Raw genomic sequence first — 22,646 nt, 5'->3', positions numbered from 1 at the left:
ATAAGAATGAAAAATTAATCATGATAAGCTCCCTGCCTTTAAGGAACTTTTTTTTTTTTTTTTTTTTTTTTTGCCAGTCCTGGGCCTTGGACTCAGGGCCTGAGCACTGTCCCTGGCTTCTTCCCGCTCAAGGCTAGCACTCTGCCTCTTGAGCCACAGCGCCGCTTCTGGCCGTTTTCTGTATATGTGGTGCTGGGGAATCGAACCTAGGGCCTCGTGTATCCGAGGCAGGCACTCTTGCCACTAGGCTATATCCCCAGCCCCCCTTTAAGGAACTTTTAAGGAAATTGAGGGAAAATGATTGCAATATGTTTTAGATGCTACAATGGAAGTATGAACAGAATGAAGCAAAGACCCCAAAAGTTCTATTAAATAGAGTACCTAAAGTTACAGTTCCTTTGAATGGGCTCCCTAAGTACATGTAAAGGAAAATAATATTTACTTATATTCACCTTCCTTGAGAATCTTCACTTCTGCTAAGATATAGCAGTAATAAATCATATTTTGATCTTCTCACATAAACAAACTCAGTCTGAATATTTATGAAGGAGCACTCTAGGTTAATCTTCACAAGGCATTGGGAGGGATTAAATCTGGTTATTGGGTATAATAAAACTAGTAATTATTTGAAGCCAGGTGCTGGTGGCTCATGCCTGTAATCCTAGTTACTCAGGAGGCGGAGATCTGAGGATTGGAGTTCAAAGCCATCCTGGGAAGTCTATGAAACTCATATCTCCAAAAAAAATCACCAGAAAACCAGAAGTGGCACTGTGACTCAAAGTGGTAGAGTACTAGCCTTCAGTGAAAGAGCTCAGGGACAGTGCCCAGGCCCCATGGCTGACCAAAAAAGAAAATTATTTTTAATCCACTAGCACAAAAATCAGGTACTTTTCAAAATGATCTAATTTTAACCTGAGATTAGGAGGTAACATACCACTCTGTCAGGCTGTCTCTGTCTTTCTCTCTCTATCTCTCTGTGTCTCTGGCTCTCTGTGTCTCTCAGTGCTAGTCCTGGGGCTTGAACTCAGGGCTTAAACTCTGACTCTTAGCTTTGTTTTGGACAAGTCTGTTGTTCTACCACTTGACCTGCAGCTCCACTTCTGGCATTTTGGTGGTTAATCGGAGTAAAAGTCTCTTGGCCTTATCTGTCTTGGTTGGCTTCAAATCATGTTCCTCTGATCTCAGCCTCTGAGTAGCTAAGATTACAGGTGTGAAACACCTGGCTCTTATCCCCATTATATATAGTGAAAGGTTGGAGGGACACCATGGTTAAGGTTAAGCTAGTAAATCAAACCCTGGAATTTCCCAAATCAGTCTTGCTTCCTGCCTCCTGCTTTGGCTACTGTTCAGGACTGCCAGTGATTGAGGATCACTTGCTACTTTGTATCTATGCTCTCCTGGGAGGCTTCCTCTATGGAGGTAGGGATGATGAGTTGGGTCTGAAAGGTGGAGAGTAACATTGAAACTATTAAAGACAATGATGCTTTGAACTCCCACTATATCCATCGGGGCAGAGAACTTTTTAACACAGGCATCTCTGGACACCATCCTAAACATGCCATATTTATCTAGTAATGATGACATTTGCATGTCTGGGGATAGATAGGAAAGAATTGTGAATCAAAGAATGCCTGTCCTTGGGCTGAGGGTAAGTACACATGTGTATATACACATACACCAAAGCACATGCCAGCACATACATAAGCACACACACACATCAGCATCCATACACAAACACAGACTCCTATGTTAGAGACAATGTGATATACATTTTAAAGTCAGAAACCACTGAATTCTGCCTTTGTCATTATGTAGGTGAACATGGGCCAGCACCTAGCCACTCCTAGTAAACTTGTCTACAAAGAGGGAATAATAATACCTATTTCATAGATTCGTTGCCAACAATAAACAGAGTGACATGGAATGTGCCTATTCTCATACCTGTTGCAAAATCTGGAGTTGGAACTAGTAAAAAACCTGAAGCAAGAAATGTTCTCTGATCTCTATTTCCTCCTTTATTCACCAGGAATAATGCCTGCTCTTCCAATCTTACATGACTCACGGGAGAATCAAATGAGATCAAATTCATAAAAGAACCTTGGATAATCAAAAATTACTATCTGCTTGTTGGATGATATATTATTAACATGATAGAATTTCTCAGTATGGGATAGGATCTCTTGTTATTCTTGGATTTTTCTGTGAAATCATTATGAGTGTAATGATTACAGAAGGAATGACACTAATTTAGGACTAATGTAACGCTAGTCATTTTCTTCTTCAAGGTAGAATTTTAGCAACAACAGAAAATAAGGTCTCACCTGTCTAGCCAACAAAGGCGTCTATTCTGAATTCATTCCCTATCAGATTATCCACGGAAGACCTTTTATTGTAAAAGGGCTGTCTGGGACAACTGCCCCTCTCATTCTGTGGGAGAACAAACTTCAAGAAGCTAAATCCTTTAAACATACAAACACTGCTCCTTTTGCTTATGCAGAGGAGGGCAACAGGCGTAAGGTCTTCCTGCCAAGTGAAGTAATGAAGCAGAATAATGTGAAGTCATGTTAGAAGTGTCAGAAAACAAATTTAAGCCTATTCTGGGTCTCTTTCCTTATCACGAGGCTCTTTCTTGTGCTTGGCCAGAAAAGGTTCAATCTCTTAAAAAAAAAAAAAAAGATGTTTCATAGAACAACTAGCTTCACTTATGAAAAACTAAAAAAACAACTTCTGCCAAGCTCCCTTTACAAAGTCAAACATTTTTGTTCCTTGTGTGAGCCCAGCACTTTATCTCAGCTTTACATGTGGAGAAATTAAGCTGGAGCAGGGACAAGGGACATGGCAAAGTGAGACAGAAGCAAGCCCAGGTTGAAATGTAAGCCTATTTCCCTTTAAAGCCTTTTCCATGCTTTTAAAATCATATTCCTAATAAACAGTGATCCTAAAAGAGTGGACAAACTTGTTTTTCCTCATTTTCCTTAAAATTCAAGGTTTCCTTTCAATGAGCACTAATATCCCGAGGCTCACACTATATGAGAATGGTACATAGGCACAAAGGACATTGAGGTACTATTCACTTGAGAGGGGCAAAGAAACCTCCAGTGCATTGCAGAAAAAAAAAAAAAACTGGCTGGAAATTAGAATAAGGAAGAGTTTCTTTTTGTTATTTGGAATAACTGTTTAAAAGTTAAACGTGCCTATTAGTTACATCAAGTTCAATACTTGGGATTTTTGAAACCAACAATTTAGTTCAGATCACATGACTCATTTCCTTTTAAAAATCCACAATTTGGTATCACAGTTCACATCTGACATTCCTATTTTATTTTTACAATGATATTCAATACTTTGATTAGTAATTAAATATAATAGAGCAAAAATACTCCTTTCTTACCCTGGGGCTTAAAGGAAGGTAAACATGATTTCTTATTCAAGGGGTACTTTTGTAAAGTGAAACATCATCTGGGATATTACTTTGAGTTAAAACAAGAAAATGCTCTGATATTGAATATGGCAAAGGTGGAAAGGAATCTTACAGAACCTTAGAATTCCAAGGAAATGAAACAAGTTTATATTACGATCTTGTCTGGAAAAAAAAGTGAAACCAAAGAGAACAGGAATGGGTCTGTAGCCCACATTGGGCTGTACCAATGATATTGAAGCACATGTCCTAAAGCCCAAGGAGAAAGAGTAGAATTAGGCCGGTGGTTGGCATGGTGAGCCTTGCCATTCATTCTCTTGATTTGCTGATGGAAATATAAGGCAGATTTCTAATATCTATTGCCTAGTCTCAAGTGAATTCCTTCAAAAAATGTTGAACAGGCCATACTGGTGATACAATTTTTGTCTCTGCAGAAAATATCCCAGTTATAAGAAATTAGGGGAAGTAAGCCATTGTGAGCACTTGAGAGAAAAATCTTAGTAACTGGAATCTACATGGTTTCATTAAAATTAGATGAATTTTTAATAATTAGAAGGATATTTAATTATTAAAAAAACACAGAAGCCAGTGGCTCACACCTATAATCATAGCTACTCAAAAGGCTCAGATCTAAGGACTGCAATTTGAAACCAAACCACACAGACAAATCCAAGAGCCTTTTATCTTTAATTTGTGAGCAAAAAAACAGAAGTAGAGGTGTATCTCAAGTGGTAGAGTACCAGCTTTGAGGAAAAAGGCCAAGCAAACATGCAAGGACCTGAATTCAAGCCCCAATACTGGCATAAAAACAAAACAAAACACCAAAACACTGTGTGTGTGTGTGTGTGTGAGTGTGTGTGTGTGTGAGAGAGAGAGGTAATAAAGCTTGCAGAGACTGTTCTTGCAAAGAGAAGAGGGAGGATGGCAGAGGGGGTAACTTTGATCAAGATGCCTTGTATAAATATATGGACATGTTAAAACAACCTCCACTCCCTTGTAGAATTAGCAGATGATGATTAATAAATATCATAAGCCAGGTACTGGTGGCTCATGCCTATAATCTTAGCTACTCAGAAGGTTGAGATCTGAGGATCATGGTTTGAAGCCAGTCCTAGCAGGAAAGTCCATGAGACTCTAATTAAGCACCAAAAACCCCCTAAAATCCAGAAATGTATCTGTGGCTCAAGTGGTAGGATGCTATCCTTTAGTGAAAAAACTCAGGGACAGTACTCAGGTCCTGAGTTCAAGCCCCAGGACTGGCACTAAAAAACAACAACACACACACACATAAAATTTATTATCTCAACCATGTTTAATTGCACAGTCAGTAATGTAAAGTACATTCCTATGCTATGTAACCAGCTCCAGGGCTTGGTCTTGCAAAACTGAAAGTCATATCCATTGAACAACTCTCTATCTCTTCCTCTCCTCAGTACTGGCATTCATGGCTACTTGGGTTGATTTCACATTGAGCCTTGTGAACTATGTTTCAATGAACATGGGCATGAAAATATCTCTTTAAGATCCCATTTCCAATTCATTTGGATAAATACTTAGAAGCCACAAAATGGATGAAGGGAATATGGGACCTGCATACCATGGCTCAGTTTTCAAAAAGAAAGAAGTCCTGTCATGCACCACCACCTGACAAACCCTGAAAATATTATGTTGAGGTATAAACCAGTCAAAGAAAGACACATAGTTCATTGGCTTCACTTACATAGGAAATCTGCAAGAGTCAAATTCACAAAATGTGAAAATGGAATGTGAGTTGACAATTTAATGAACTGAAACAAGATACTTATTTGAGCCCCTATCAAATGTTGTTGTTGTTCTTCTTTTTTCTCCCTCCTCCTCCTCCTCCTCCTCCTCCTCCTCCTCCTCCTCCTCCTCCTCCTCCTCCTCCTCCTCCTCCTCCCCCTCCCCCTCCCCCTTCCCCTCCCCCTCCCCCTCCCCCTCCTCCTCCTCCTCCTCCTTTTTGCTCAAGGCACTACCACTTAAGTCACAACACTACTTCTGTTTTGTTTTTTTTTTTCTTCTGTTTATGTGGTACTGAGGAATCAAACCCAGGGTTTCATGCATACCAGGCAAGCATTCTACTACTCAGCCACCTTCCCAGCCCTCCATCAAACTTTTGGCTCTCTTATGCGAGAGAATAAAGTCAGTGATATTTTCCCAAGAGTCTTTCAGCCTACTACATCTGTTCTTTTTCTCTCTGGCTCAATGTTGAGTATGACCACTGTGGATACATCAGTGAGCACTTGACTTCTTGCTTCTAGTTAGGTTCAGCTACAGGTAGCCATTGGCAGGAGATGGAGACAGGAAGAGTATGGCTGACATATTTGTTCCTTTTCCTTCTTCCTTACAGGGTTAGTGAGAGTTGGTTGCATTTCTCTACTAAAGGGTGTGGCATACTTTAGCTATACTCTGTGGGGTAAGGTTACTATGGTAAGTAAAGTTTCTTATCTAGGTGGAAACACCTTACACTATGACTTGTATTTTTCCTTATTAATGTCCCTAAAACACCTTCATAAACAACTTCTTCACAAATTTCCTCTAAGGCTTTTTGCTTGTACCATTTGTTTCTTGAATAGAGCCAAGATCAACTGTCATTTTGGTGTCATATCAGAATTCTGCCACTCAAGGATGAGCATTTCCTACTCATGTGGTGGCATGTCTAAACAGCAGCTGACACACTAGGGAAAATGACAGAATATATTCTGAGGACAGAAAAAAAAATCAAGAAAAACACTGAGAGATGTTCATGGTTAAGAATGTTTATGGGATATGACTTAGCTGTAAGTCATTATTGTTCTTTCCTTTGCTGAAAACATATACAGACCGGACATTAAACTGTATCTTAGAAATATCTGTAGCATAACAATAATTCTTTGAGAAAACTTCAAGCTATACAAAGTACTGCTCAGTTCCTTCCTCCTTCCCCCTTCCCACCATCCAATTCACTGCAATGTTCAATTCTGGTTTGAAGAAATGGCTGAAAGACAAATTGCCTTATAACAGGTCTGCTATGAAATATGGGAGAAGACTGCTGACAGAATGAGTTAGAAACTGTAGTGTTCGCAATCTGGAAAACATCTGCCTTACCCCAAACTGTAAACTACCACACTGTAGAAAATGGTTCATGGCAAAGCACAACCCAGAGTCGTGGTTGTAAAGTTTTGGGACAAGTCAGGGCTCTTCAGGCACAGAAGTGGGCAATGTGCCCTTTGGCAAATGGTTGCAAGGCAAGGTCTTGAAAGGAAAGGTATAAAAACTCCAAATGGAGCCAAATGGTTTTCTACTTTTCAGTGGTGTAGCTGTTGAAGGAATAAAAATCTTACTGGTGCTTGGGAATTTTGATGGTTTGGTAGAGGATGAACCTTTGCTTAGAACAGATAACCATGGCACAGCTAGAAGAAACATGGCTATAAAACCTGCTCAACTAAAATAAAGGGTCAAGGCTGGGAATGTGTTTTAGTGGTAGAGTGCTTGCCTAGCATGCATGAAGCCCTGGGTTAGATTCCTCAGTACCATGTACACAAATAAGCCAGAAGTGGAGCTGTGACTCATGTGGTGGAGTGCTAGCCTTGAGCAAAAGAAGCTTAAGGACAGTGCTCAGGCCCTGAGCTCAAGCCCCAGGACAGACACAAATAAATAAATAAATAAACAAATAAATAAATAAATAAATAAAGATAAATAAATACTGTAGCCTCTATTATTGATGATCTTTCTGTATCACCTTCCTGTGGTTGTACCTACACTATCTCTGTATCTTATCTGAGTATATTGGAAACCGGGTATACTGGTATTAGAACTAGCAAATTGGAAGGGAATACCAAAATCAAGAGACACAGGGTAAAAAAAGACAAACAACTACAAAAGCAATACTTGCAAAACTGCTTGGTGTAAATGAACTGAACAACTGAACAACTCATGGGGGGGAAAGGGGGAGGGGGGCGGGGGGAATGAGGGACAAGGTAACAAACAGTACAAGAAATGTATCCAATGCCTAATGTATGAAACTGTAACCTCTGTAATTCAGTTTGATAAATATATATATAAGAAAATAAATAAGGATGCTAAGATGTATAATGTTTACTGCATGTTATCTGAGGGTGGAGTGACTATATATGATAAATGGACTCCCTTTAGTAGCATTCTTATTTTAAATCCTTCTGAGAGTCATTACTCACTTATGCCTTCTCTATTATACTTATTTCTGACCCCAATTAATAGAATTTGCTACTTTCAGTTTTATTATAGCTTTGAAATAAATTAATAAGAATTTAGCCTCAAAGAAATAAATAAAGGGCCAAGTTTTGAAAATGAAAACACACTCAGGATTTTGTCTTTATTTGGGATCTCAGTTAGTGGAAGATGTGGGCAGAATCTAGCCAAAGTAAAAATGGCCAGAGCATTGCAAAAGGAGCTCTAGCCCCAGAGCTGGGAAGAAGAGCATTGATAAACATTACAGTGAAATGGAGAACCAGGGAGGTGTGCCTGCATGTCAGATAAAAAGAAAACTGCACACTGTTTCTTTCTCAATTGCGTTTCCACTCAGTCCAAGGTACACAGCTCAGAGAGTACACAAGGAGCAGAAGTGAATGCATAACAGTAAGCTTGGCAGACAGGATCTCTGAAAAGATGGTCGGCCATGAGGACTAGAGATCTAAGGCTGTCAGGAAGGGAGGGGAGATGGGACAAAAAGGAAAAAGCAAACAAAGAATGAAATCTGGATGAAGCTGGGCCATGTTAGGGCTGAGGAATGGAGCATCCTAGAATCTTTCAAGATGTCTTTGTAGCTAGAGGGCACCTTTCCTGTATCGCTGAAATTATGCATGTGAAAATACATGGGCAGTATACCCTAGACCCAGAGAGTTTAAACAGCAAATTAAAAAGAAATAAAAATGAGGAAATGATAAAGGGATATTTATTTCTCTGATACAGACCAGAATTTGTTCTGAAAACAGTTCTGGCACTGTGGACAGGGGGAGAGCTAGAGTTCTACAGTCTGGTTTGACTCTTGACTCTAAAATGCACTAACACCTCTGCTTCCCCATCAACAATATGGAAACAATACAGTGATCTTACCGGTACTGTGAAGATTCAATTTATTCAACAGACTTTTTTTTTTGCCAGTCCTGGGGCTTGAACTCAGGGCCTGAGCACTGTCCCTGGCTTCTTTTTGCTCAAGGTTAGCACTTTACCACTTGAGCCACAGCACCACTTCTGGCTTTTTCTATATATGTGGTGCTGAGGAATGGAACCCTGGGCTTCATGTACGTGAGGCAAGCACTCTACCATTAGGCCATATTTCCAGCCCCTCACTCAACAGATTTTATTGAGCATTGACTATATCCTAGGCCAGACACTTGTACAAACATTTAGCACTGCATTCAATAAGCAGCAATAGCCATTACCATGAAAGCACACGAGTCAATGATGGAGCCTATTTGGCAATACTTAATGTGACTTAGCCTTTGTACACTGGGTTCTCTCACTAGACTGCAACCTCCATAAGGGCTTTGTTTAATCTAGCTTATTCATGGAGTTAGAAATGGAGTACAAAGCCAACATACATTGGATTTGGTGAATGAGTAAATAAATAATTCTCATGATCAGATACCTAGTGTGTAAGACAGAGACAGGAAGGCAAAGAGGGCAGGTGTTGCTCAAATTATCTTTTTTTTTTTTGTCTTTTTTCTCTTCCTCTAAGCATATTCCAGGCTTTGCACACAATCCTAGCCAATTAGTTTCCAGAATTCACAGCAGCCATATTTTGTTTTGCTTATATCTTTATTCAGTTCTAGAGTTCAGATTAAACAAGCCTGTAACTGTTCTGCAAGCACCTTAATTGTAGAAAGTACAACATTCACATTTTCTATTAACTAAACCTAACTTTTTAGCCTTTACTTAATTGAAACTAAAACAAAATTAATCAGTACTGACAATGAGAAATCCCATGATAATTTGGAATTTCCTTAACTTTGACCTAACTAAAGAATGTAGGAAGCTGAATCCTAGCTACTCAGGTAGTTGAGATCTGAGGATTGTACTGCAAAGCCAGCATGGTTAGGAAAATCTGTGAGACTCTTACCTCCAATAAACTACTCAGAAAAAGCCAGAAGTGGTGCTGTGGCTCAAGTGGTAGAGAACTAACTTTGAGTGAAAAGGCTCAGGGACAGAACCCAGGCCTTAAGTTAAAGCTCTAGGCCTAGCGCGTGCACACACACACACACACACACACACACACACACACACACACACACACACACACAATATGCAGTAACATTCTACTCTCACTTGGGATGGAGAAGGCAAAGGACTCATTTTAAATTGGCCCCATTGGAAGATAACTCATTGTGAGATGAAAAGTATCCCCAATTATCTCTCTTTCTCTCTCTCTCCCTCCCCCTCTATCTCACTCCCATCTGTCTATATATCTCATCAAATTACATGCATACATAAATCACAATTTGAAAGGAAAGCTATGGGTTTGAGTCCTGGGTTGACTTCTTACCAACCATGGAACCTTGTAGTTACTTAGTCTCTCTAAGTTGCACTTTCCACTCTTAGGTATAATAAAACCCTTTTCATAGGGATATACAATCATTAGCTAATGCATAATATTCTCAACATAGTTTTTAGCCTACTGTAAGTACACAATAAATGATAATCACTGCTTAACATTACTGTTATTCTACAGTCTACAATTGTGTAGTATAGAACAGAGTCATTCATCTCTGGCATTATGGATACTTTGGACTAGGTAATCCCTTTCTGGGTGTTCTGAAGATTAAAGGGCTTGCCACACATCTAGTAATATCCTTCAGCCTCTCTGTGTCCTATTGCTGGCTTTAGCCTGGAGGGGAACAACGCTGCTAGTTGAGAAGCAGTGGTACAGGGGAAAACTGTGGTTCATGTGGTAGGAGACCTTAAACTACCTGGTGATGGTAGATGGGTCCCAGCCCTACTCAGGGCTTTGGCATTTTCCTCTGGTAAAATAGCACTGCAGATTCCTACTTCTCACAGTTTCAGGGGCAACAAAGGGAGAAGAAGGAAATTAAATACTCTGTAGAAGTTACAAATGCAGGATTCCATTATGGCAGTGTTGTTGTTTGAGGGGTGACTCTGAGAAGCCAAGTCACAGTAGAGGGCCACTGGCCTCTCAGCAGCTTCTCATAGATCACATGTCAAGAATTCCCTGTTCCTTTAATAGGAAGAATTTGTGGCTTGGCTTGAAGAACTCAAGAACTATGTTCTTTCTAAAAGAAATGAAAATGCTCTTAAAAAAATAATCCTAAGTGGTAAACACGGTTTTCTCATCTCTAGATTTAACTTACATCTAAATCCATTGCTTACATGACTGGAATTAATTGGCCCTTGAAATTTTAACTGTGCCCTCTACAGACTGGTATTTAGGAAGGAATATTTTGAGAGTTTCTAACACCATTGAATGAATTAGTGCAATAATAACATTAATATGTATAATAATATAACATTAATAATATTAATAATGTGCTATTAATAATAATATACTATATGAGTAATAGTATGAAAGATTTCTTCATTAGCAAATGAATTCTGTGTGTGTGTGTGTGTGTGTGTGTGTGTGTGTGTGTGTGTGTGTGTAGTTGAACTCAGGGCCTCACTGTCTAGCTTGATTCTTTTTTGATTATGAATAGCCTCTACTATGTAATCCATGCCTTCATTTCTGGCTTTTTGTCTGGTTAATTGGAGATATAAAAATATCACAGAATTGTCTGGTTTTCAACTTTTCTTCTCAGATCTCAGCCTCCTGAACAGCTAAGATTATAGGAGAGAGCCCTCAGTACCTGCCAGGGACACATTTTTGCTATCACATTATGTAAGGGAAGCCAGTATGATGACATCTAGAGGTGGAGGCCATGGCTGTTCTCATCTTTTTCTTGCATTCTTTTAAGAATCTGTAAATGAGAACAGTGTTTGGCAAAACTCATGACCCTTGAGTTTGGTCAGAGCTGTATGTTGACAGGTAGGGGCTCAAGGTCTATCCCCAGTGGTGGATGGCTCTGTGACTTACATATCTTAGTCTTTTGGCCCTACTGTTCAGTTGGGCTAATGTGTTTATCAGAACGTATTTGTAAAAAGCAGCCTCAAATATGGTTTTAAGCTGAATGGAGATGAATATGGTAAACACCAAGCACCTCATTGAAAGATTTATCCCCAATGATCTGTCTATCTGTCTGCCTGCTTGCCTGCCTGCCTGTTCAAATGGATACCTACATGTAAGTGTCTTGCAGATGTACATGGTCTCTGTTTCTACCCAGTCTGAAAGACCTTGCATGGGTTTTTTTTCCCCCATCCATCAAAGTTTACTGAGAATGCTTCAGAAAGGCCACTGAAATAAAAATTAATACCTTTTATATATAATGCCTAAGTTTTACTTAAACTATCTGTAACAGAGCTTTTACTCATTTGATCAGATTATCGACAACTCTTCCAATATGTGGGGAAATTACTTTCTTACTTCTAAAGGGCACTAGCTGAAAACTAAAGGTCAGAAGTCACTCAAAGGGCAGTGTTGTTAGCCCAGTGTAGTGAACAATGCATTTATTCTTTAGAATAATGTATTTGGTTCAGCTCCCACAGAACTTCTTTTATTTTTCTTCCTCTCAGCAAAAGGTAACCTAAGTTCCAAATTCTGGAGTCATTCTTGAGTCTATTCTTTTATATCCCATGTTTGATCGACCAGTAACCCCGGTTAACTCCAAAAATACACCCTGAATGTGTCCACTGATGGAGCCTCCTCTACTCCTCCTCCTGCCATGAAATCCACCACATCTTCCCCTTTGATGGTCACAGTAGCTTCCAATGGTCTTCTATGGCATCCTTCCTAGAGTCTACTCTCAGCTCTGGTGCCAAAGTCATTCTTTAAAGATGTGAGAGCATGTCACTCTTGGTTGAGAATGCCAAGGCGTTTACACAGCACTTAAGAGTCAGAGCTCCAGTCCTGTGATAGCCTAGAAGGCACTGCATGTCTGAGTCCTGTCACCTTCCCGATCTAATCTACTATTCCCCGACCTGCTCCAGCACGAAGGACTCCTTACTCCATGTTGGCTGGTTAGGCTGTAAGGTTTCTTGCCTAGTCTCCTGCCTGGATGGATGAGTATACCACTGAATGTCACTGAATGAATACTCTGGATAACCATCTAGCTAAAGACCTCATGCCCATCACCAACATTTTCCTTCCCTTTCTCTCATTTTATGAACATGTTCCAGAAAAGGGGAACCAATGGGTCTGGTGACTACAGTTTCCTTCTAGATACCCACACCTTATTATTGGGTCACACAAAGGACAGTTTATCCAGATTTTCCCAGATCACTTAGCAATATTTGTAGATTCCTCTGGCCTTTTGAGGGTTCTCAGTGACAGTTTTCTTCTTGCTTCTAGCACACCTCTTATGGATAAAACTGGATAGGAACTTCCAAGGACAACACTGTTTTACCACAGTGATGTCTATGATAAGATGTATCAGAGATTAGGGTCCCTGTTACATTCCATTCACAAATATAATGCCTATATGTATAAATGGAGTTAGTCCTGGAAGGTGTGTTTTGGTGTTCTACATGGTGTTGTGTGCAGCACTGGCAAGGTTTAACTACTGTAGAAATGGTTAGAGATCAAGGAAATGCCATCAATCAAATTTTACCTTCTCTTTAAGATTCTCCAAAGTGAATGCAGTGCAGTAGAGATACATTGCAATGTTACTGAATCCCCTAGGGGCCATGGCCTCTACTTACCACATTCTGGAATGTCACACAGGTCAGACTTAAAGTTTTCATCCAAGGTAAAGCACCAGGGAGCTTCCTTCTGATTCCCTGGGTTGCGGCAGTAGGAATGGCCTCCATTGAGCTCTGGGAAGCGCAAGGCAGTGAATGTATGCATGTGAGGGTACTGGGAATTCCATGGCTGGCACTGGCGCCCTGATTTGGTCACACTGACGGTTCCCCGGTAATCTACACCTGTGCTGTTGTAACATTTGTGATCTGAAAAAAAAAAAAAAAAAGAAAAACTCAGACTCCTAGAAAGAAACAGAGGTGGTGCCAGTACTGGCAGATAGCAGTTCCTGGAGGGGAGGAAAGGCTTTTAACCTTGAGGCCAAGCTTGCCTGTTGGACAGTCTCCCTGCTTGCTGGGCCAGGACACAGGGCCTGCCTTGCAGTTACATTCCTGGGAGGATTTAAAGCTTAGGCTTCAGGAATGAAAGTAGTCTTCTATAAGGACTTTTAATATTGAACACAAGAAATCAGAACTGGGACAGGACCTAGGAGCACAGGAGTAATTTCCTTGTGAATGGTTCACACCAAACTTTTTCCTCCATTCTGAATGATAGCTTTAGACATGAATTGTGTGATAAAGAATCTAGTGGGTAGTTCACACTACCCACTGTTAGGGGCAGGGCTTTCTGGGTTTTTAGCAGGAGGTAGAGCTTGTGATGATGAGCTGGACACTTGGGCTCTCTGAAAGTGGCCCTTGCAGGTGACCACAGGAATCATAACAACAGTAATAGTAATGTTATTGAATGGTCACTATGCACCAAGCAGAGTTCTAAACATTTTAGGTACATTCATTAGTTTCACTAATAAAATAGTAGGAACCACCAAAAAGGAAACTAAAAAGTTAATTGTGAAAGGCAGGTAATGTGCAGAGGAGCTGTCTTTGCTTTGGCAGTGCTGAACGGGTAAAGAAGGAGGGTGAGGCTTCAAATATATATCTGTGTTAAGTTGTACAGCAGTATATATGCCATAAAACCACTGACCCTGTTACAGTCCTTTATTACTATTAGATACCTGAGCTTCTGTCATCTTGCAATGAAGCTCCATGCCCATTCAACAGTTACCCCTGCAATCCCCAGCACCTATTCCTGTCAATCACAATGGGTTTGTCTGTTCTGGAAATTTCACCAAATGGAATTATAAGGGGTATTTGGCTTCTTTCATGTAGAATAAGGGTTTTAGGTTTCTTCAGAGTTGTAGCATGTATCTGCCTTACCTTCTTTTTAAATGGGTAAATAATATTTCATTATGTAGATATGCCATGATTTTTATCCACTCATGTACAGATGGACATTTGGTTTGTTTCCATGTGTGGGCCATATACATAGTGTATGGTAAACAAACTTATGTGAAGTTTCATTTGAGTGTTTGTTTATAACTCTCTGGATTACATACTCAGGAATAGAATTGCTAGGAAACATGGTAATTCCATGCTGAAGTTATTGAGAAACCATTCTCTGTATTTTTAAATAGTTACACTAGATATAGGTAACTGATCTTCATCCTTAACTGAGTTCTCAAATGTGGCCTTCAGCCCATTGGAAGGCAGACTGACTATTCATAGACACTGCCCCAAAGTGAAGAATAAGCATGCACCGATGTCCAGTCTTCACTATGCCGAGGGGTTGCAGGCCCTAAGGGTAGCACAGAAGTTCAGAGTGACCACTTACTTTTATTTATAGGATCTGCCATTGGAATTCCAATCCGGATACAGTTCGCAGCTTCTGGGCTTTCTGGCTGGGGAAGATCCTCACAGTTTGGGAGTTTTAATCTCATCAAAATCATGGGATTGGATCTTGCAAAAATGTACTCCGTTTGACACAGGACATTCTCCAGGATCTCACATTCATCCCGACACAAGTCCCGGGGCTTGGGGATGGATGAGGTCTCGTCACAGTAGGGGAAGGCGTAATGGCACAGAGAAGGAATGGCAAACTGGGAGCACTTATCAGATAAGTGACTGGAGGTGCCAATCATGGTGAAGGCAGCTGCAAAGCAAGCATAGTCATTAACTCCCAGAGGCCAGGGTTTATCTGCTTGGTTATCTACTCAACAGAGATCAGATCTAAACACACATGGGGAGGAATCTGCTGGCCTGATCCAGGCACAGCCAAGGGAAGGAGATTCATTTCAGATGTCTCAGCAGCTTTACTTTCACTGGATTGAGGGGGAAAAAAACCCAAACAAAAACATTGTGACTACAAAGTTAAAAAAACAAGATCAAATTACATATGTGCCGTTTCCTAATAAAAAAGAATTAATTAGGTTAAAGGACAATATATTTTTCATTTCTTTTTACTACAAAGCAATAGAACATCATGTCTCATCCGGTACTTTTTATTAGTTTGGTGAGGTTTCTGAGACATTTGGACAGCCCAGGGCAGAACCAGTGGATGAGACCCAGCACCTCATTTGATTCTGTGTCTTGCCAGATGGCAGAGGCTGCAGGATGGCTTTGGGTAAGTTGCTTGATTTCTTTGTGGCCTGAATACTTTCTCCCTCATCTTTTAACAATGAGGCAGCCCAGTTGGAAGTTCTCAAAGACCACAATTCGATTGTTCCAGTATGTATCATGAAATATGAATGGCCCTTCAGCTTAGGAACATCCTACCCAATGAGAGTATCTGTACCCAGAGCACTGGCCTCTCAAGGCAGCATAGGAGGTTGACCAGTTTCCCAAAGTATGTTCCTTAGGTTATTAATCCTGTTGACTCTTCATAGCACTAGAGAAACTGGGATTACCCAGCCCATTGGGTTTGAGAAATGCTAGCTTCATCAAGGCTAAATGGATTTTAAAAAACCTGAAAATAAAAACTGCAATACTACTGGTGCTGAATGATCAGGTCCAAGAGAGGATTATTATAATGGGGCTAGCAATTTTTTTTATCAGAACATCATTTATATACATGCATTCTTAGTAAAAAGTATGTTAAAATGTTCTTAGCTTGAGACCGTGACTTCAACATCTCCTCCCCATTAGTCCTATGTGGACCCTTTGAAATTTTAGTTCTATTATTCTTGAAAGCCTGAGGGCTTCAGCAAATAGCAATGGACATCTTTCTTCTTGTGCTTCTTTTGGTGAAATGGTTGCTTCCAGAGGCTCCCCCCCCCCCAACAAATCTCCTCTCAGTTCCTTTAAATTCCTCAGAGGACCTAGGCTCTGGATCCTTCGCTGTCTTGTATTCCTTAAGTTATCAGATAAACTACAAACAGCTACATTTAAATTTCAGGAAAAGAAAAGAACATGCATTGCTTCTATTAGACATTATTTGCTGTCTGTGGTTTAGATGGAACAGGGTCTCCTGTATTTGTAGTTGCTGGATCTGGCAACCACATTAGAATCTAATGAAGACTGTTCTAATGCAGGTGGTACACAGGCATGACAACATATTTCTTTAGGAAAAGGGCCCAAGATGTCCTATATTTCCCTTACTCATGTGTGCTAGAAGGTGTTGCACTAGTCGATTTCCATCAAAAGAAATCCAGTCTCAAAGAAGGAAAGCAAACGGTAAAATCACACCAGGTGCAGCAGGAAGAAACATCTGATCAGCATGTCATCACTCAGGTCACAGGTAAACACGAGATTTTCTTGCCAAGTCAACTATTTCCCTCAAGACATGGTAACTATGAAGACAGCTTTGGGGTACAGTTGTGCCTTCTGAAGTTATTTCAGTACACATCAAGCTGCTTTCCATGAGGGCAGAAACATGCGGCTTATTTACCATCCAGTACATCCCCAGTGCACAGTAGCTCCTGGCACACCAAAAGCACTCCAAAGTATTTATTGAGTGTTTGAGTGAATGGGGGATTTCTCAAAGCTTCCTTTTCCTCTCAGACCAACCTTCAATGAATTATTTTAATGTAAATTCCAGAGCAGAGATGACATCTTCTGCTTCTTCACTGTTCATTGCCCTGATCTCCACCTTCATGCTTAGCCTAGTCCTTTGTCAAGAGAGATGCAGCTCAGTAAATGTTTGGGTGTGAAAAGGTTACACAAGGGGGAAAATACATCATTCTCATTGGTGTCACTGACCTGTGATCTGATTTTCTATTTCTCCTTGCATGTGCAAAGACTCCATGTAAACAGTGCGGTTGCCAATAAATCGAGCACATGCAATCCCTCTGTATGGCTGACAGAATCCGTCTTCTTCATACTCATCTCTAAAAGCAAAGCAGAGGAAAGCAGAGCTGTTAGCAGATGCATCATAGCCCACTATGCCCAGTACCCCAAACCATCACCAGGGGGCGCAGTTTGGCACACATATTAAAGAATATGGCTTTTTGCTCAGGTCCCAAAACATCACTTTAAACATCTGTTGGTTATGTTGGTCAAGTTTCCTACACCGCCGGAAAGTCATCCTGAAGAACAAAATCATCCTTAACTATGGGAGAAAAAAACACTTTTATTTTCGCAGCTGGTGGTGGGCTGGAAGATGATGTAGCTGTAAGAGTAAAGAGGAAATGAGTTGGAAATCTGGGCACATGTTGCACAGTTTTTGTTTTTAAAGCACAGATTATTTCTGCTTCATTTGCTACGAAGGTATGGGTGCATTAGCCCCAAGATTTACTCAGATTGACAAGTCAATTAACAGAGGTGGGATGACAGGGTAAGAAGTAAGTACCACTGGGAGGAGCCAGAGGGCAGCTGGATTATGTAGCTCCTCACCCATTGGATAAGACCCACCATCTCTCCCCTGTGGAAAAATGGCCAGGGCAAGCCACAGATGAGTCACTAAACCCAAGGGCATCTAGAAACAATGTGAACTTTAACCTTGCCTTCTTGACGTCCTAAAAAAAATTCAAAACAGCCTTCTTAAGATCCTGCTGCTTCAAAATTACAATAATAAGTAACAGGGAAGTGGATATGAACTTGGAGGCAGAGAGACTCAAGGCCATGCTTAGTGACAGAATGGAAGTGCTGGGACTGTAGAGTTCTGGATGGGAGATGGAAAGATTCGACAGGAAGGATAGAAGGCATATCCAGACCTATAGTCTCCCATGGGATGCTGGGAAGCCATGACCTCCCAAAGTAGCCAACAACGCACACAAGATGTGCAGTCCAGAAGACTGGGCTGCCCCCAGGGCAGGCCATCACCCTGCCAGTGCTGCTCACCACATGTAAGGGTTGACTCTACCCTGGCTACTCCTGTGGCTCACCTGGCTGCTGTCCAACACCATCTCCCCAATATACAATTTGCTTTTGTCTCAGTAAATAGTAAGGAGAATACCTGGTGCCAGGGGCTCATGTCTGTAATCCTAGCTACTCGGGAGGTTGAGATCTGATCATTTTTGTTCAAAGCCAGCCAAGGCAGGAAAGTTTGTGAGACTCTTATCTCCAGTAAATCACCAAAAAGCCAGAAGTGAAGGTGTGACTCAAGTGGAAGAGTGCTAGCCTTGAGTTCAAGTCCCAAGACTGATGCATACACACACACACACACACACACACACACACAGAGTCTGGAGAACAAAATACATTTCTTGTGTTTAACATAGGGACATATTCAGATAAGCTGTCAAATCCTGAGCCATGGGAGTCTGTGTGTGTGTTGTACTAGGGTTTGAACTCAAAGACTACTATTCTAACTGGGCTTTTTTTCCCCTCATATATAGTGCTATGCAACTTAAGCCACTCCTTCACTTTATTTTTTGTTGTCGTTGTTGGTTAATTGAAGGTAAGAGTCTCTGGGTTTGCCTGCCTGGATAGCTTTGACTTGAAAGCTTCAGGTCACCTTCTTGAGTAGGTCAGATTACAGAGGTGTGTGGTTTACCTACAAAACAGAGGTAGTAATTGGCTAGCATGCTTATGACTAGAAGCCATGAGGATTCTATCAAATACTGCAAGACCTATTTACTTATTTATTTACCAGTGTTGGGGCTAAGACTCAGGGCCTCCTACATGCTAGGCAAGTCCTCTACCATTGTGTTACACCTCTAGCTTTAGGGGCTCAGACTTAGGGCCTGAGAGCTCTCCCATAGCTTTTTTTTTTTGCTGGCACTCTACTCCTTAAACCACAGCCCCACATCTGACTCATAGACTTTCTTGCTCAGGTTGGCTTCAAACCACAACCCTCAGCTCTTAGCCCCCTGAATAGCTAGGATTATACGTGTGCGCCACCAGCTCCTAGCCCCTATTTATTTAAACAGAATCTCAACTATGTTTACCATAGTGGCCCCAACTCAGAATCCTCCAGCCTTAGCCTCTTTCTTGAGTGGCTAGATTACAATCAGATGTCATCATGCCTGGCTGCTATGAAAACTTTCTCACGGCAGAGATAGCATAGGATCATTTTTAAAGAATTTGATCTAAGAATACATTTATTTAAAAGCTAGTTACGCAGCTCTCACTTTGTAACCTGGACTGTGGTTGAGCTCTGGTGCTGCCTTGCTCTATGGGGACTTCAGTGTAGGAATCTCAGTCTACAAAGTCGAGAAAGTCCAGAAAGGCAGCAAACCTAAATGAAAAATGTCTCACGGGACACTAGTTTTCCATCACTTTTAACTCTGCCCTCTCTGAAACAGGCTTATAAAGGTGGAGATGGGAGAAGGATCTTCAGCTTAGTCTTGAAAATAGCCTCTATTGCAAAGCCCTCTAAAAACGTTAACCTTTCAGTTCACATCTAAATGAATATATCATATACCTGACATAAAGACATTGAAATTTCAACATTGCCCAACCCTGCAAGTACTCCATATGTTTACTTTCATAAATCCTACAGCAATGTTGAATTCTTTTTGGCTTAAATTTTACTTGGGTTGTAAAATTAACCCAACTTTTATTGGGTAACTAATACCATAAACCTATAGGGAAAAAGAAGGTTTTCAATGACCTAACCGTGGATGCTTGGAAACCTAAATTGGGAGTATTGGATCAACCCCCACACCACCCGCTGCTACTCTGCACGGCGCTTTTCTATCCCTCAACATTACCAGAGTCCTGATGCTTAGTGTGTCGTTATGAGAACACTTCTTCCTCCCCAACATTAAACTCTCAAGGCCTCAATTTATATCTCTTGGGAGGACAAAACCCTGGAATTACCCCCAGATATAAATCCCTAATCTACTGGGAGTTCCCATATTTTATGTGCAAGGCTTAGGTTAAACTTCTTACCACTTTTCCAGTTCAAGGCTCCTTAAAAAATAAAAAAGACTGAATTTTTTTTTTCTTCAGAATAAAATGGAATGCAATTCCTTGGCCGCCCATTTCTTATCAAAGACTTAGGGCTGCAGGTGTATTGAATTTTTGATGATGCCCAGAATTCTTGCTATTCTGACCAGTCTCTTAGGGACAGATATATTTAAAAACCTCAAACTAAAAACCAAACGAGTATGTAATGTCATCTGCTGGGGAGTAGTTCTCAGCACTGGCTGCTTGTAAGCATCTCTTCAGGAAGCTGTCAAAAATACCAGCACTTGGGTCTCACCTGGACCTGTTGACTCATATTCTCGGGGGGGGGGGGCAGGGGAGGTAGACCCAAGTATTCATGCATGAAACAACTCTCATGTGAGTTAAATGTGGGTTGAGTACTAAAACAAACAATAAGTGCTGCTGTTCTGTGTTAGGTCCTCCCTCCCTCCCCTCTTTCTATGCTGGGTGCTGTGTTAAGTTTATCCTGCCTCCCTCCCCTTGTCTTCCTCCTCTCCCTCTCCCTCTCTCTTTCCCTTTCCCTCTCCCTCTCCCTCTCCCTCTCCCTCTCCCTCTCCCTCTCCCTCTCCCTCTCCCTCTCCTCTCCTCTCCTCTCCTCTCCTCTCCTCTCCTCTCCTCCCCTCCCAGACCCTCCCTTCCCCTCCCCTTCCCCTTCCTTGGATTGAACTCAGCACATTGTGCTTGTTAGAACTTGTCATGTCTCTAGCCCTTTCTTTTGCTTTAGTATATTTGTACATAAAGGGTTTTGTGCATTTGTCTTACTAGCCTCAAACCATGATCCTCCTACCTCCACCTCTGAAGTAACTAGGATTACAGGTGTATATCACTGTGCCTGGCTTTAGGTACTTTCTTAAAGCATATTTAGCTTACAAAGGTAAATGCTCCAGTTCAGAGAAATTAGGTAACTTGCTCAAATTTACAAAAAAAAAAAAAAAGAATCCCACAAAATCCAAAACAACAACAAAACCCCAATGAGTGATATAGTATGTAAACTGAAAATGCAAACTCAGGCACTACACGATGCTGTTAGATCTATAATGGTATTCTGTTTCTCAAGACTGCTGTTAATTAAATCAGCTTAATCAGAAACAAGAGACTTCACAAGGAGCCTCTACTCTGTTGAGTGTGATATACTTATAAAATAGCATTGAATAATTTAATACTGACAGCAGTCTTACAAAAAGGGGATGGTACTGAGCTCTGGTGGCTCACAACTGTAGTCCTAGTACTCAGAAGGGTAAGATTTGGGGGCTATGGTTCAAAGGCAGTCTAGGAACAAAAGTCCACGAGACTCAAATCTCCAGTTAACCACTGAAAATGTGGAAGTGGAGGTGTGGATCAAGTGGTAGAACATCAGCCTTGAGTGAACCCCAACGCCCCCAAACCAAAGGACAACGTCCAGGCCTTGTGTTCAAGTCCCAAGTGCCAGGCCAAAAGAAAGAGAAAAAGAAAGAAGGTGATTGTGTAATGATGAGAAAACCAAGGGTGAGGAACCATGAAGAGTTACAGTGTCCTAGCGTGGCTCTGTTTCCCTTCTTCTATCTTGCTTCCATGTGATTTGGAGAAGGAAGTTTCTTTGGAGTACAATCCAGAGGGTTTCTTTTTTTTTTTTATATTTGTGTTTATTCTTCATTTAACTTTTTAAAACACTACTATAGTTGAATATTACAACAAAAAACAATAGCAAGTAGTGAACTTATTTATGATTACAGTCCTTCACTCCATCACTACTGCATTTAAAATGCCAGTAGTGGGTGCTATTCACTGGTAAAGTCACAGTCATCAGTACAGAGATGAGAGCAAATGCCCCTATACCCCACCCCCGGGTCAGTCAGCTTTGTGCTCTTTTCCACACTTCTTTTATGGTGGATGTCTTCCTGCTTTGCTGCATACTTCATAAATTGAAAACATAAAAGCAAGGCTGCAAAAGTGCAAGGACCCTTGCGCTGAGCATGCCCGAGGCTGCATCCTATGGCAAAGAAACCCAGCCATTCATCCCAGAGGCTGGCACCAGCCCATACCAGCCACCTCGTCGTGGTGTCAAGGTACAGGGTGCTTTGTGACGGGCGAGCCTGTTTCTCATAAACTTCATGTAATTAAGTTACCACGTGGCCAGCCACTACAACCTTCCCCCGTTCTCTGTGCTGGGATTGGGAAAAGTGGATACAGTTCTGCCCTCCGGTTCCTTCCCCTAGGTGAGAAGCGGATGAAGAAGGCTGTGGCTGCCCTGAAGATGGTTTGCCAGAACCATGGCGTGCTAGGAGGA

General features: G+C 41.2%; 1 protein-coding gene across 1 annotated transcript in view; it reads right to left on the bottom strand.

The window, feature by feature from the left end:
- The window catches only part of Ror1 (receptor tyrosine kinase like orphan receptor 1), a 345,026-nt gene that overhangs the window by 18,831 nt on the left and 303,549 nt on the right, over window positions 1–22,646 (bottom strand). The window contains exons 5-7 of the mRNA XM_048351478.1: window positions 17,270–17,397; window positions 14,907–15,224; window positions 13,202–13,447 (exon numbers count right to left, since the gene is read on the bottom strand). Of these exons, the coding sequence (XP_048207435.1) occupies window positions 13,202–13,447; window positions 14,907–15,224; window positions 17,270–17,397 (692 nt within the window). The remainder of the gene's footprint in view (window positions 1–13,201; window positions 13,448–14,906; window positions 15,225–17,269; window positions 17,398–22,646) is intronic.

This window comes from Perognathus longimembris, chromosome 7, assembly GCF_023159225.1.
Source record: "Perognathus longimembris pacificus isolate PPM17 chromosome 7, ASM2315922v1, whole genome shotgun sequence".
NCBI lineage: Eukaryota > Metazoa > Chordata > Mammalia > Rodentia > Heteromyidae > Perognathus > Perognathus longimembris.
The sequence above is the reverse complement of the archived record's forward strand: the minus strand, read 5'-3'. Positions and strand labels throughout refer to the sequence as shown.